The sequence below is a fragment of the Telmatherina bonti genome (genome assembly GCF_933228915.1).
Source record: "Telmatherina bonti genome assembly, chromosome: 11".
NCBI classification, from domain to species: domain Eukaryota; kingdom Metazoa; phylum Chordata; class Actinopteri; order Atheriniformes; family Telmatherinidae; genus Telmatherina; species Telmatherina bonti.
The window spans coordinates 10626777-10642997 of NC_136629.1; the positions used below are offsets into that span (position 1 = coordinate 10626777).

Below are 16221 nucleotides of genomic sequence, written 5' to 3' on the forward strand. Positions count from 1 at the left end.
TCTTGGTACTTTTCAGGAAATGCTATTTGTTCTGGAAATGTCTTATTGTTTGATCATTTCTTGGAACATATTAAGCATTGCTTGCAGTGATCAAAAATAAATCTTCCAACACGAAACTGCACTATTTTTCTCTACAGTCAGTGAGGAAGCACTGAAAAGCTGCAGGTTGCAGACCCTGACCAAGATGAAGAAAAATCTCACCTTACAGATTCTAGTTGAAGGTTGGCATGGCATTTCCACCCATTTATTCAAATCTAGGTACAAGTTCACTTCCAAAAATAAATGGTTGTCTTTATTTTCTTTTTAAAATGGCAAAATTTGTCATTTATTTATGAATTTGAACCTTTAACAGACAAGTACAAAGAAATCATTTACAGTGTCTTGAATATGATGAGCCAAAAATAAACAAAAGGATGAAGGAAAAACAAGATTTTCTGACATGAGCTGATCAACTGGAGATGGGTAAAGGTGTCAAGATTGGGTATAAAAATATGTCCTGTTAACTGAGACTAGATCAATACAGTTTGTGTTAGCATGTTCATGAACCTGCCGGGAAACAAAGATGCCTGCTAACATGATCCATGTGGTGTTCTCTGGTTCATTTTCCCTTAAGATTTTCTGTTACAAGTTATTTCATCATTTTTCTTTTCAAAAACAAAAACCCAAAACCAAACCTTCTACTGAGTCATCGCCTTCATCCTGTTGTGAATGCAAAGGCATAAAAACACAGAACTGAGTTCTTTAACTTTAAGCTTGCTTCTCTCTGGGAAAAGTGGCGTGTCTTCTAAGGATCACGGTGATTGGTCGCGCAGTTGTCCAATCAGCTCCTGCAGGTCTGCGACCAGCTTCTCCAGAGCTGTGAGGTTGTCCTGGAGGTCTGCGTGGACCTGACCTGTGGACACATCTGTGTGCATTTGCTGGGAGATGAAGAAGAGACGGAGGAAGGATGAAGATAGATGGAGGATTGATGTAACACACAGATTAATGAAGATGTCCCATCAGCTGGGGGGATTCAGATGTTACAAAGATCCACACCTGCAGGTTTGGACCTGACTCTATTCAGTTTAAGCTGCTTTAGATCAAATGCTTCTAACAGGTGGAAACTGGGCTGTGGTCATATCTGCGGTTTGCTGCCGTCCCTTCTCAGGAAGTCCGTCAGATTGCTTGCAGCATCAAACAGACAACATGCTAAAGACATGTGACATTATGTCCGTGTTAACAGCAGAAGTAGGTTGATGTGAGATGCGGTGCTTTAGTTCTACATGCAGACGAGGAGGTTCTGCAGTCAGAAACGACATCAGCATGCTGCTGCTTTAATGATTTGGCTGCGTGTGTTTTATTTCATGATGAGTCATAGTTTCTATAATCGGGGAACACAGACTTCTTGGGGTAATCAAAGACACTCCAGGGGTATGTGGAAAAGAAGGAAGAAAGGAAGAAAGTTTTTATCTTTCTGACTCAACAGATGTGTCAGTTTGTATGATGAGGTGAGCCAGTTCAGGTGGTCAGGATTACTACACACACGTGGAAATTTACACTTACGCTCATTTAAAATAACTACTAGTTCTGGAAAAGTTACTCTGACCATACTGTCAAAAAAAGCATTTTTTTATTTCCAAATACGCAGGATTAAATGTTTGCTGTTTTTATGGATCCATGTCGGTCGGGAAGTTAGAATGAATGCAAAAATGTTTTAAACCAATCAAATTTAGACATAAAATAAAGTCAAATCTCATAGAATTATACTTTAAATGATAAATATAAAATATTTAATACATGAAGGGAATAAGCTGGTTTTGAAAAATAAATCACCTGACGTAAGCATGGAAGTGAACTTTGACCTCAACGAGTGGATTAATCGACCGAACAACCAGGGCAGTGTTAAAGACAGACGTATGAAGAGCAGCGACGTATGATAACACATATATAAATGCTAACATCCATTTTGGCCAGAAAACAACACAAAATGTTGCTTTTTTCAAAATCACGTCTTTTTATATTTAAAATTCACTCTTCAAACAACTTAAGTTTCCAAACTTCATTCCCATTCACAACAATGTAAACAACCATCAGTGTCAATGGGTGCTGATGAACGATGTGTTACAACCATAGACTGTATATAAAAGATGGGCGGATCCTCCGGTTCCTACCATCGCCATCTTGGCATTGGCATGGGTGTCGTCTCGCCCGGAAAATACAAATATGGGAAAAGAGGTGGAGCTGAGAGGGGGGCTGTGAGCGCCATGGTGGATGATTGACATCGAGCGAACTCTGAGCTTTCTGTAGCTAAGAGCTAACCGCTAACCCAGAGATAACAGGAGCTAACCAGCTAACAGAGTAAAGCAGGCCAAAGCTAAGTCACGTTGTAAACCAGCTAAAAACCGCAGTTGTTCTACGTTCTTCTGACTTGAAGCGGGAGATCGGGTACCTGTCAATCAAAAGGACACGCCCCTAAATATCCCTAAAATGTTTTTTATACCAGGCTGTAAACATGTTTATTTCTGTTGTAAACATGTTTATTTCTGCTGTGAAGTTGGTCTTTTCAACATGGGAGTCTATGGGGATTTGCTCTGTTTTGCAGCCCCTAGTGGATGAAGGGGGAACTGCAATTTTTGGCACTTGCGCACCGGCTTCACTTTTAACCGCCGGAGGTGGCCGCTTGGTTACAACGTGGTGTAGAGATCCATGCTGGTAAAGTCTGGATGCACCTTAAGATTTGCTGGTTAACCAAACTAAAAAGCTCAAACGATGGTCTGAGTTAGTGTGTGTGTGTGTACGGCACACAACTGATGGTTGTGTGTTGTGTCAGGTTGATGCTGAGAGGAACTGATGAAGACTCTGAGCTTTAACAGCCTGTATGCATTATGTCCCCTGGAGGCCTCCATAGTTTCCATCTGAGCAGCTTTTTAAAAAAGATTTGAGAGTATATTCTGTAAAACCAACTTCATTTAACTTCACCTGAACAAAGTGACAAATGATGGGTTTATTCTATCTTGACAATGAGATGGTACATTATTAATGTCCAGATCAATAACTCTGAAGTAGACTGGGATTAAACCAGGAACCAGCTCAGTTGGTTTATCATCCTGACAGGAAGTTCGGTCTCTGGATTCAACATTAGAGGATTTTTACACCAAACTGGTTCCAGTTGGGGTTTAGAACCAGTTTTTTCTGTTTAACTCCAGCTCCAAACAAAAAACCAGAACTCTCTGCTGAACTGGTCATGTTGGGTCTCAAGCCAGTTAAATAAATCCAGATCCAGTTCTGGATGTTCCTCTCATAACAGGACTGTCACATCCTTAAACCATGGGGGAGGAGGAGGAGGAGGAGAAAGAGGAGGAGTTTGGCGGAACGTACCTTGGTTTTGGTTGCCAGGCTCCTGAGGCTGAGGCGGGTGGAGGAGAGCATCTGCAGAGCTTCTGCTGGATTACTCTTCTTCTGGCCGCAGCTGATGGTTACTGAGAGACAGAAGAAGACAATCAGAGACTGAACTGAAGATGAAGAACCTCATCCCAGTAAAACCTTCAAGAAGACCAGTCCTCTGTAGAGAAGCAGATCCAGTAAATGTTGAAGGTTAATGCTGGAATCATGAAGTGTTACTGGGAGTGACTGGAGCCTGAACTAACTGCAGCTACTGGTCCACATCAGTCCAAACAAGAGCTGGAAACATGAATGTTTCTACAGTCTCTGGCAGAAACTGGAGAAATCCCAGTGTCTCACTAGGTTTTCCAGCCCCGTAGGATGTTACTCAGACCGGAAAGCACCAGCTCGGCCACATCAGGAACAGCTGCCATCGACCAATATTATTATCAATCATGAAAAATAGATGAAAAGAAATCTGTGAGAAAATACTGAAAAAAACATGTTGGGAATAACAGTTACTGGACTGGATCACTGGGAATCCTGGAAAAGTAAAAATAAAACAGAAAAGAGTAAAAAAAAAAAAAAAAAAAAATAAAAAAATAGTTTTTTTTAAACTTAAATTTAAACATTCAAATGACATTAAATACAATTATAGTTATTTATTTACATTATTATAACGGCTGGCCGGACATTTAATTTAATTAATTTTAATGAAATTTAGTTTAATTTTTAAAATGGAAAAGCAATATTAAAAAAGATTGTAAAATAAATAATTTATTGTTTAAAAATGTGGCTTTCTTGCCTCTGTTCTGCATTTCCCGCCCGTTTCCCTGTGAATTTCCTGCCTGACTCCCCATCGGTTTCCAGCCTTTTCCCTCATCTGCTGGGATTATTCAACACTAGAAGCTTTGAAAATAAACGGCTTGATAGGAACTTGGTAAAGATGAAAATATGGAAAGACAGAGTGTCTTCATGTTTGCTTGTCAGAAACAAAAAGAATTTTCTGGTTTTCTGGAAGTTTGCTGGGTCTGTGTTTGATACACCCACATCTAAACTGGGAAGGAGGGTGGAGTGATGCTCTCACCTTCGCCCAGGTGGACGGCTCTTTGGATCACCTCCCTGAACAGAGCCGGTTCCTTCTCCCAGCCTCCAGTCTGGATCTCACAGCGAAGTGCTTTGGACAGAAACTGCATCGCCTGGAAAAAACCATTAAAAAGACGAGCACCTTTACTCATTCAGCTGGAAAAAACTTTCACTTCTGCTGAAGACCACTTCTACTATTACAGTCCTAAATACACTGATAAATCCACAGTGTTTGTGCTGATTGTTCTCCTGCAATCATGTAAACTCCACAGATCCGGTCATTTCTCCTGTTCTGGATCACAGTATGCTGTCAGGATCCAGATCTATGGAAGATCCTGTAAAACCTGCTGGGAACTTTATATGTTCTGGCCAAACACCCGATGTACTGTGGAGTTACATGCATGTGTGCTGAAAACGCTCCAATCTGATCATGATAAAGAATCCTTCAACACATTCCTGGGTCCACATGCTGATCTGGATGGCTCCCAGTCAGACCTACATGAGGTTGAGGTTTGTGTGTAACGTCGTGAACAGACAGATAAGCAGATCCTGGACCTTTTCGTTGTCCTCGGGGTTGGTGCTGCCGCCGTCGCCGTACAAAATGGCATACTGCCGCCAGATCTCGGCGTCGCTGCTGTGGCGGGAAGTGATCCGACCCAGAAGCTCCTTCAGTTTGGGCTGCAGCGTTCCTGCAGGCGTCCCCTGGCTGTCGGTCAGGTTCTCAACCACCGCCCTGACCAGGATTTGCAGGATCTAGCAAAGGGAAGGTACAACAGGGAATCAGACTGAGGAAGTGTTGACTGGATGCGACGCTGCTCACGTCAACAGGAAGTAGAACCAGCTGGAATAAAACCTGAAACGGAGCATCTGCAGACATCTACTAGAGTTTTCACTCATTCAAATCCCATGAATCCCGTCTCAATCTGTCCTGCAGAGGATGGACCCGTCCTCCCCCCATTAGAGACACATGTCCTGTACTCAGAGGTGGCAACTCCTGGTCCAGAAAGTAAAAGTCCAGTCCAGTTCCGACCAGTCACCAAACCAGCTGAATTTAATGAGCAGAGTTTATTTACCAGGTAAACGAGCCTGTTAGTGAAAACATCTGTTCTAAATGTACAGGTAGATCCAGAAACATGGCAGGACTTTTACTTTCTGGACCAGGAGTCGCCGCCTCTGCCTGTACTTCCTGAGGAAGATGACGGGCGATCTCCCCATCATTCATCCCATGTCTTCCTGCAGGTCTGTCCAGCTGTGGTGGGAAGAGACACATTCAGGTAGAAACCAGAAGCTTCTCTCCAGCTCGTGTTGACGTGTATGGAACAGAAACAGAGCGCATGTGCCCCCCACCCCCTGCCACCCCCGCCCAGCGAGACACAAAGCCGAGCCATGTGAGCCTTTTCCTCTGAATCGTATCAGTCAAATCTCCTCTGTCACCTGCACATTCCATAAGAGAGGAATTCACGGTGGTCCCTGCCACCATGTCTGCTTCCTGAACACCCCCCTCCCACATACCCCACCACCCCACCCCACATGCTCCGAGTCGGAAAAACTGGAAGGAAAAACTGTAAAAAATGTGAAACTGAATAAGGCAGAAATGTTTCCTCTGACGGATGGTGTGAAGCAGTCAGAAGAGGTTGGTGGCGAGCAGGAGGGACGGAGGAACGCCGGGGGGTTCATTACATACACCTGGTTGGTATCAGTTTAGACCCCGTTTCCTTTAATCCATTCTGCCTTCCTTCCATCCCTCCATCCCTCTATCCATCCATCCATTTATTCATCTTTCCATCCATTTCTCAATCTATCCATCCCTCCATTCCTCTATCCATCCATCCATCTATCCATCTTTCCATCCCTCCATCTATCCATCCATTTCTCCATCCATCCATCCATCCATTTATCCATCTTTCCATCCCTTCATCCATCCATTTGTTTATCCATCCTTCTACTTATCCATCCATTCATCGATCCTTCCGTTCCTTCATCAAATTTATCCATCCATCCATCCATCGATTTATCCGTCTATCCATTTATCCATTCATCCATCCATTCATTTATCATCCAACCATCCTTCCATCTCCCATTCCATTTATCCATCCTTCTATTTATCCATCCATTCATCCATTTATCTATCCTTTCACTCCTTCAAATTTATTCATCCATCCTTTTATTCATTTATCCATCCATCCACCCATTTATCCTTCCTTCCTTCCCTCCCTACCCCAATCCCTCCATCCTCGTCTCCAAGGCCAGGTCCCAGAGGCAACAGGTCCAGGAGGGAGACCCTGAGATGTTCCAAAACAAAATCTCTCCACTCTCACCTTGGTCTTCCCCAGTAACACTTCCCAGCAGGAAACGTTTTGAAAACCTCCAAAGAGAAATGACCATGAAGCGCCAGATCAGCTGAACCTCCTCTTTTCAGTAAGGAGCAGTTTTCCCAACGAGCTGCAGTAAAAGCGCTCCCAACTGCAGGAGGACATTCATCACCGGGAAGCAGGAGGGAATTAATAATCCAGAAAAGCCCACTGCTGCTCCTGTTTATTCTGAAGTGACAGATCGTTTTCTGGTCGGGGTGTAATTACTGTGACGCGACAGAGGATTCTTCTGCACTTCTTGTAAAGGAGTCTGCAGATGCGACATGCAGCTGCATCCTGTGGGCGTGGAAAACATCTTTTCCACACCCACCGCTTGAGAAAAATCTAACTTTTGTTCGGCATCAAGCAAGCAAAACGATTACAAAAACACTCATCAGCCACTCAGGTCCACCTGCTTGTCGGGTTGTAGAGCAGGGCAACATGAACCAGAACGGTTTCGCCACATACGATCCATCTCAATGTCATTTCTTAGTAACCAAATGCTGGTTCTTATCTGCCTCATATGCCACATATACTTTTATCCAGTGTCAGCAGCACATTTAAAACAGTCGACTGAAATTAAAGTAGCTGTACATTTAACTAAACAACACTTTAATTACTATAACAAACGTGTCGGTACACTGGCCAACACGACTGGGTCGGACCTTTTCTCCTGCAGAACTGCAGCAATTCCTCCAACTTCTGACCCTCTGAATGTGCTGAAACACATCAGACCCTTTCTGATGCTCGCTGGTGGTCCAAGGATAATCCCATTAAAGAGGACTGGACAGGTTCAGCCTCCAGTTCACAGAAACGTCTCCTAAACCCTGAAAACTCCTCGACATTTCAGTCCACCTGCCTTTTTTGTTTGTTTTTGCTTTTTTTTTTTTTTTTTTTTTTTTTTTTTTAAGTAAAACTCCATGTTGAAGCTGAACCATTTTAATCCCAATCAGCATGCAGACATGATGTTTCCATGCAGACATGAGGTCTCCATGCAGACATGAGGTCTCCATGCAGACATGATGTTTCCATGCAGACGTGATGTTTCCATGGAAACATGTTTCCATGCAGACATGATGTTTCCATGCAGACGTGATGTTTCCATGGAGACATGTTTCCATGCAGACATGATGTTTCCATGCAGACGTGATGTTTCCATGGAGACATGTTTCCATGCAGACGTGATATTTCCATGGAGACATGTTTCCATGCAGACATGATGTTTCCATGCAGACATGTTTCCATGGAGACATGTTTCCATGCAGACATGATGTTTCCATGCAGACGTGATGTTTCCATGCAGACGTGATGTTTCCATGCAGACGTGATGTTTCCATGCAGACGTGATGTTTCCATGCAGACATGATGCTTCAATGCAGACGTGATGTTTCCATGCAGACATGATGTTTCCATGCAGACATGATGTTTTCTGCAGACGTGATGTTTCAATGCAGACGTGATGTTTCCATGCAGACATGATGTTTCCATGGAGACATGTTTCCATGCAGACATGATGTTTCCATGCAGACGTGATGTTTCCATGGAGACATGTTTCCATGCAGACATGATGTTTCCTGCAGACATGATGTTTCCATGCAGACATGATGTTTCCATGGAGACATGATGTTTCCATGCAGACGTGATGTTTCCATAGAGACATGATGTTTCAATGCAGACATGATGTTTCCATGCAGACGTGATGTTTCCATGCAGACATGATGTTTCCATGCAGACGTGATGTTTCCATGGAGACATGTTTCCATGCAGACGTGATATTTCCATGGAGACATGTTTCCATGCAGACATGATGTTTCCATGGAGACATGTTTCCATGGAGACATGTTTCCATGCAGACATGATGTTTCCATGCAGACATGATGTTTCCATGCAAACGTGATGTTTCCATGCAGACGTGATGTTTCCATGGAAACATGTTTCCATGCAGACGTGATATTTCCATGGAGACATGTTTCCATGCAGACATGATGTTTCCATGCAGACATGATGTTTCCTGCAGACATGATGTTTCCATGCAGACGTGATGTTTCCATGCAGACATGATGCTTCAATGCAGACGTGATGTTTCCATGCAGACATGATGTTTCCATGCAGACATGATGTTTCCTGCAGACATGATGTTTCCTGCAGACATGATGTTTCAATGCAGACGTGATGTTTCCATGCAGACATGATGTTTCCATGGAGACATGTTTCCATGCAGACATGATGTTTCCATGCAGACGTGATGTTTCCATGGAGACATGTTTCCATGCAGACATGATGTTTCCTGCAGACATGATGTTTCCATGCAGACATGATGTTTCCATGGAGACATGATGTTTCCATGGAGACGTGATGTTTCCATGCAGACATGATGTTTCCATAGAGACATGATGTTTCAATGCAGACGTGATGTTTCCATGCAGACGTGATGTTTCCATGCAGACATGATGTTTCCATGCAGACGTGATGTTTCCATGGAGACATGTTTCCATGCAGACATGATGTTTCCATGCAGACGTGATGTTTCCATGGAGACATGTTTCCATGCAGACGTGATATTTCCATGGAGACATGTTTCCATGCAGACATGATGTTTCCATGCAGACATGTTTCCATGGAGACATGTTTCCATGCAGACATGATGTTTCCATGCAGACGTGATGTTTCCATGCAGACGTGATGTTTCCATGCAGACGTGATGTTTCCATGCAGACATGATGCTTCAATGCAGACGTGATGTTTCCATGCAGACATGATGTTTCCATGCAGACATGATGTTTTCTGCAGACGTGATGTTTCAATGCAGACGTGATGTTTCCATGCAGACATGATGTTTCCATGGAGACATGTTTCCATGCAGACATGATGTTTCCATGCAGACGTGATGTTTCCATGGAGACATGTTTCCATGCAGACATGATGTTTCCTGCAGACATGATGTTTCCATGCAGACATGATGTTTCCATGGAGACATGATGTTTCCATGCAGACGTGATGTTTCCATAGAGACATGATGTTTCAATGCAGACATGATGTTTCCATGCAGACGTGATGTTTCCATGCAGACATGATGTTTCCATGCAGACGTGATGTTTCCATGGAGACATGTTTCCATGCAGACGTGATATTTCCATGGAGACATGTTTCCATGCAGACATGATGTTTCCATGGAGACATGTTTCCATGGAGACATGTTTCCATGCAGACATGATGTTTCCATGCAGACATGATGTTTCCATGCAAACGTGATGTTTCCATGCAGACGTGATGTTTCCATGGAAACATGTTTCCATGCAGACGTGATATTTCCATGGAGACATGTTTCCATGCAGACATGATGTTTCCATGCAGACATGATGTTTCCTGCAGACATGATGTTTCCATGCAGACGTGATGTTTCCATGCAGACATGATGCTTCAATGCAGACGTGATGTTTCCATGCAGACATGATGTTTCCATGCAGACATGATGTTTCCTGCAGACATGATGTTTCCTGCAGACATGATGTTTCAATGCAGACGTGATGTTTCCATGCAGACATGATGTTTCCATGGAGACATGTTTCCATGCAGACATGATGTTTCCATGCAGACGTGATGTTTCCATGGAGACATGTTTCCATGCAGACATGATGTTTCCTGCAGACATGATGTTTCCATGCAGACATGATGTTTCCATGGAGACATGATGTTTCCATGGAGACGTGATGTTTCCATGCAGACATGATGTTTCCATAGAGACATGATGTTTCAATGCAGACGTGATGTTTCCATGCAGACGTGATGTTTCCATGCAGACATGATGTTTCCATGCAGACATGATGTTTCCATGCAGACATGATGTTTCCATGCAGACGTGATGTTTCCATGCAGACGTGATGTTTCCATGCAGACATGATGTTTCCATGGAGACATGATGTTTCCATGCAGACATGATGTTTCCATGCAGACATGATGTTTCCATGGAGACATGTTTCCATGCAGACGTGATGTTTCCATGCAGACGTGATGTTTCCATGGAGACGTGATGTTTCCATAGAGACATGATGTTTCAATGCAGACATGATGTTTCCATGCAGACGTGATGTTTCCATGCAGACATGATGTTTCAATGCAGACATGATGTTTTCAGCCTTAGCTGTCAGGTTATGGGGCTAAAATGAAGTAAAATTAAAGTATAAATAGATGTAGCAGCATAAAGGCCAACCAGAAGAAAACAGATTTATTTCTAACGGCAGTTTGTGGAAATAACACACCGATCAACAGTAAGCATAAAATTGTCTTCTTAGCTTTATTCCAGCTATATAGGATTTTTATTTTGCTTCTTTTCTGCTAATATGTTGATCTTTGGCTACTCACAGATCTTTGGTTTCACAGAAATGGATTTACCATCATTTCCAGGTGAAAATAGAAGTTTCTTAGCAACACAGTAGTGGCAGTGATGTTTTCATGATAAAAATATGATATTTATTATGTTATCATAGATCTAATATATTGAGTCGCAGAATAAACTACATTTTGTGGGTGGATTGTAAACCTCCTGGAGGGGGGGAAATTCCTGGAAATCCTCCAGAGATCACCCGGGTAAGGTATCACAATTTACCCCCCAGAATTACACACCATCCTTCCTTAGAAAGTCCTGATGATAAAAGTTGTCCGCTCGGGTAGCGCCCGCCATCTAGCAGGGATCACATTGTTATTGGATAAAACACCCTTTTCCGTCTCACCTGGATGTCTTTGTAGTTTTCCTTCAGATCCACCAGGCGATGGTACGCCTTGATTGCTTCAGCAAAGTCTCCGATGTCAGTGCTGACCACGATGAAGTTCTCCCAGATCTGCCAGTGCTCGTAGTTACACTTCAGGGCCTCCTGCAGGGTACGGAAGGCTTTGTTCCTGTCCACCAACAGACACAAGTCAGAGGTAAATAACAAGAACTACTTAAGAAAAAGTTCTGGAAAAAATACCAAGGCAGTCAACCCTCGACTCCTTTTGTGTTTGAAGGAGATTTTGCTGAATCAGCAGTTGTGGAAACCAGGTGTAAATAAAAGCTTTCCTGCTTTGCTTTCCAATTTCAGGCCTGAAAGCACCAGTTCAAAACAGCAGCTCAGAAAGGCTGATTTTACACTCCCACCACACAGATACAGCAGAAGAGCCATCAGCAAGCCTTCTCCAGAACCGTGGCTTCCATGGTAAAAGTACTGGAATGACGCATATCTTCACAAATGAGTCGGAGCTGCCGTTCAAAGCCATCGCCACAGGTGTGAAGACAACGGTTCGAGTGTTTCTAAAGATGCGGATCTCCTGGAATTTCAACACAATGCTCACCAGTGTTTTCAGAGAATGGGTTTTGGGGGGGCGTCTGAGGGTGAAGATGTCTGGTCAGAAGAGAACAGGATGAACTACAGCACAATGCAGGTGCTGCAGCGGCATGCTTACAGATGCAGTATTACTATGGCAACGAATGAGTGTAAGAGAGCGGCTTCACACAGAATTCAGCCGGACCTGTAGAGAACCTGGGTTAGATAAAAACATCGTTGGGAATGACGGCGCTTCAGTTCAACGGCGTTTCTAACGGCGCCTCCAGCGTTCAACTCACTACTTCACCTCGGGCATGTGACACGTTACCTCACGTCAACACATGGGGCCGATGTGCCAAAGGTATGCTGGACCGTACAGGCGCCATTATGCGCGTGCAGACGTGTCACCAGCAGCAAGGACATTCCAGGCCTTACGCAGCCTTACGTACAGAGATGGGGACATATATTTCAAACGATTTCATTCAGAAATAGAACAATAAAACCACAATTTTCTGTCTTTTTTAGGTGCTTTTTATTTGTTCCATTTTCTGCGTTGACTGACGGAAAGCTAAGCTCCTTAAATATTGGACCAAATTAAGCACAAAGCCAACGCCAGACACCGGCCAAACTGTCCGTCCATCAACATATCCGTCTCCTGTGTCAAGCATAAATGGCCCTTTACACACACCTGCTCTTTGGCATTGCTATGACAACAGAACGTGTGGTTGGCGTTACTATGACAACAAAACCATTCTTCATCTACCACGTCAGTCAGAAATGGACACAAAATCAGAGCTCTCAGTTGGTTTCAGGCTTCTCTCGAACAGTCACTCTTCACTAACAAATGAGCAGCAGAAAGGTCATCATGTCATTTTTATTGTCTTCTATGTTGTTTTTATGAGATAAAACCATCGCTCAAGTCTGGAATTAAGGAGAAATAAAATAAAACTGGAGCCTCCTCAAAGAAAACCATGAGGCCCATCACAATGAAGGTAACATTGCACGATTTTTGGGAGAAATGCCTGTTTTCATATATATTTTGTGTTTAAACGTTGGGGAAAAAACAGTGGACTAAAGATTTTTGTTAATGTTTTTAGATTAATTTGAGGGCAACATTTAAACTATTATTTTGTGTAAAAACTTGAAAGATTTGGAAAATTTCCTCTCAGATGGTTAAAGTTTTATCTTATGGACTTCTTTGTGCTTAAATGAAGTTTTTACGTGAAAGTGTGTCCGAGTTATGCTCCAAACTGAGCCAGATTTTATGCTCACTCTGGCAAAAATCCATTCATTTCAATGGTGCAAAACTTGGCATCTTTCTTTTTTTTTTTTTTTTTAACAGATTTTCTGAAAACTGTAAAGCTTCTGTAGATTATAAGGCAAAGCACATTTTAACCTTTGTGGGGTTAGGTTGATCTGCATGAAGAATAGTAATATATGTACAGCAGAAGTACTCTGTAGTATGTAGCTGAAGAAGGCGACCTGATGTGAACAGTGAGCGGATGTTGGTAATATCTAGAACTCAACACGATCAATGTTCTACAACATAACTTACTACAGGAAAAAAACAAAACAAATGCAACACATTCTGCAGCAACTTCCACCAAATAAAGAATAAATAAATAAAAGTGGATTCCTGTTTCCAGGTGCTTTAAGTCTGGACCAAACGTGACATGAGAGATATTTATGGACCACTTCCTGCTTATTAAACAGATAAAACCTGCACACATGATCTGGAAAAGTGAGGAAAGGATTTTCAGTTATCTGCAGAAACAGTAAGAGTCCAACTCACTTCATTTTGAGGCGGATGTAAGCTGTAGAGAGGTTGTTCCATGCTTCAGCATTCTGGAAAAGGGGTGGGAAGATAAAGATGAAGAACATTAATAAGAAGAGGGGAAAAAACATCCTACAGAAAGATTCTCTTCAGATTTACACACAGTGAAAAAAATAGTTGCATGTATGTTGTATTTTGTATGTTGTGTGTTTGTGTGTTAAGGCCTTCACACACTGGAACCGAGGTGAATAAACAACATGAAACTGAAAATGTTTCTGAGGTGAATTATCGACGTAACGTCGATGTGGAGGAGTCCCTGTATGTCGGGGTCTTGTTCACGAGTGAGGGAAGGATGGAGCGTGAGATCGACAGACGGATCGGTGCGGCGTCTGCAGTAATGCGGACTCTGCGCCGGTCTGTCGTGGTGAAGAAGGAGCTGAGCCAGAAGGCGAAGCTCTCGATTTACCAGTCGATCTACGTTCCTACCCTCACCTTTGGTCATGAGCTGTGGGTCGTGACCGAAAGAACGAGATCTCGTATACAGGCAGCTGAAATGAGTTTCCTCCGCAGGGTGGCCGGGCTCTCCCTTAGAGATAGGGTGAGGAGCTCGGTCATCCGGGAGGAGATCAGAGTAGAGCCGCTGCTCCTCCGCATCGAGAGGAACCAGTTGAGGTGGCTCAGGCATCTGGTCAGGATGCCTCCTGGACCTCCCTGGTGAGGTGTTCCAGGCACGTCCCTCTGGGAGGAGACCCCGGGGAAGACCCAGGACACGCTGGAGGGATTATATCTCTCGGCTGGCCTGGGAACAACTTGAGATCCCCCCGCAGAGTTGGCAAATGTGGCTGGGGAGAGGGAAGTCTGGGCTTCCCTGCTTAGGCTGCTGCCCCCGCGACCCGACCCCGGATAAGCGGCAGAAGATGGATGCATGGATTATCGATGTGTTGGTCTATGCACACCAAGTACGATGCTAAATTATGAACAAACTCTGAAAGTTCTGAAACAAACTCGCAACGTGGATTCCACATCAAGCCACGCCAACAGCATGTTGATGCTGCAGGAGAAAAGACAGAAAGAGGCGCCGAGTTCATCCTGTTCCAGAGAAGAGAGGAGAACTTGGAGAGTTTCATCGTTTAATCCAGGATCTGAAGCTGGACCCCGACCGCTTCAGGACGGACTTCAGGACGTCCGGGGGACAGTTGGAGGATCTGCTTTAGCACCTGCTTGCTTTAAGAAGTAGAGGAGAAATAATAAAGACGCTCGGCCATGATGGTACAAAGTCTGAATGAAACCGCATGAAATCCGTCAACACGCCTTCTCTGATTGGTTGATTATACATCTGTCCTTACGAATTATTCAAACTTAATATCTGGCGTTGGAGTGTAAAGGCCTTTACTGTGTGTTACAATAACTTAGTTTACGTCACCACATTTCAGTGAACAACCTTCATGCTGAGGATGAAAATGTATCATCCGGTTTTAGGATTCAGGTTCAGGTTCAAAGCAAAGCTCAGGTTTTGGGCTTGAATTAGGGATTAGGTTATGCTTTAAATTCAGGTTTAGATTAGAGATTAGATTAAGGTTCAGGCTAATGTTCTGGATTATATTCATGCTGGAAGCTTCAAGCGCTTCAGACTGACATTTACTTTAAAGTTCATGTTTATGTTTACATTAACGTATAAATTCACACTGAGGTTAAAGTTCAGGTTTACCTTTATGTGTTTAAATCCACGTTCAGGTTTAGCCTCAGGTTATTGTTAAAGATGGGATTAGATTCAGGTTTCATGTTGATAATTATGCTTAAATTCATGTCTGAGTTTGGGATTTGGTGAAGGTTGGGGTTTCTGTTCAGGTTCAGGTTCGGCTGCTGATGTATCTGAAGACAGGACCGGCTGAGTTAAGATGCAAAATAACAGAAACATGACGGGATTTATGTGTTTCCACGTGTGTGTGGAAAACCTGAAGCAAAACATATCATCAGATTTAAATACCTGTTTGAAACATTTCACCTGTTTTACACATTTACGCCTGAGTTTATTTACAATAACACTAAAACCAAATAAATGTAGTGGAAAAAAAAGGGGGGAAAATAAGCACAAATACAGGAAAGTATAAAATAAAATAGATTTATAACATTAAACAGAAAAATATGAACATAAAAACACATTTATATGAATAAATAGATGTAAAATGTAAAACTTTATAAAAATAAAAGAGAAAATAAAGCCAGGAGAAGTGGGTTGGGACAACAGGAGTTCATTTTCCAGTCCAGAATCAGGTTGAGGTCCAGCTCAGGAGAGGAATTCAGAGAACTCCTGCTGTACTGCTGTACTGTCCTGTTGACAGGGAGTGTG

General features: G+C 43.1%; 1 protein-coding gene across 1 annotated transcript in view; it reads right to left on the reverse strand.

Moving 5' to 3' along the window:
* Positions 1 to 316: 316 nt before the first annotated feature.
* The window catches only part of ttc27 (tetratricopeptide repeat domain 27), an 87385-nt gene continuing 71480 nt past the window's right edge, over positions 317 to 16221 (reverse strand). Inside the window, exons 15-20 of the mRNA XM_079248405.1 lie at positions 13890 to 13942; positions 11528 to 11693; positions 5002 to 5199; positions 4448 to 4559; positions 3358 to 3458; positions 317 to 917 (exon numbers count right to left, since the gene is read on the reverse strand). Coding sequence (XP_079104531.1) covers positions 792 to 917; positions 3358 to 3458; positions 4448 to 4559; positions 5002 to 5199; positions 11528 to 11693; positions 13890 to 13942 — 756 coding nt within the window. The 3' untranslated portion in view covers positions 317 to 791. The remainder of the gene's footprint in view (positions 918 to 3357; positions 3459 to 4447; positions 4560 to 5001; positions 5200 to 11527; positions 11694 to 13889; positions 13943 to 16221) is intronic.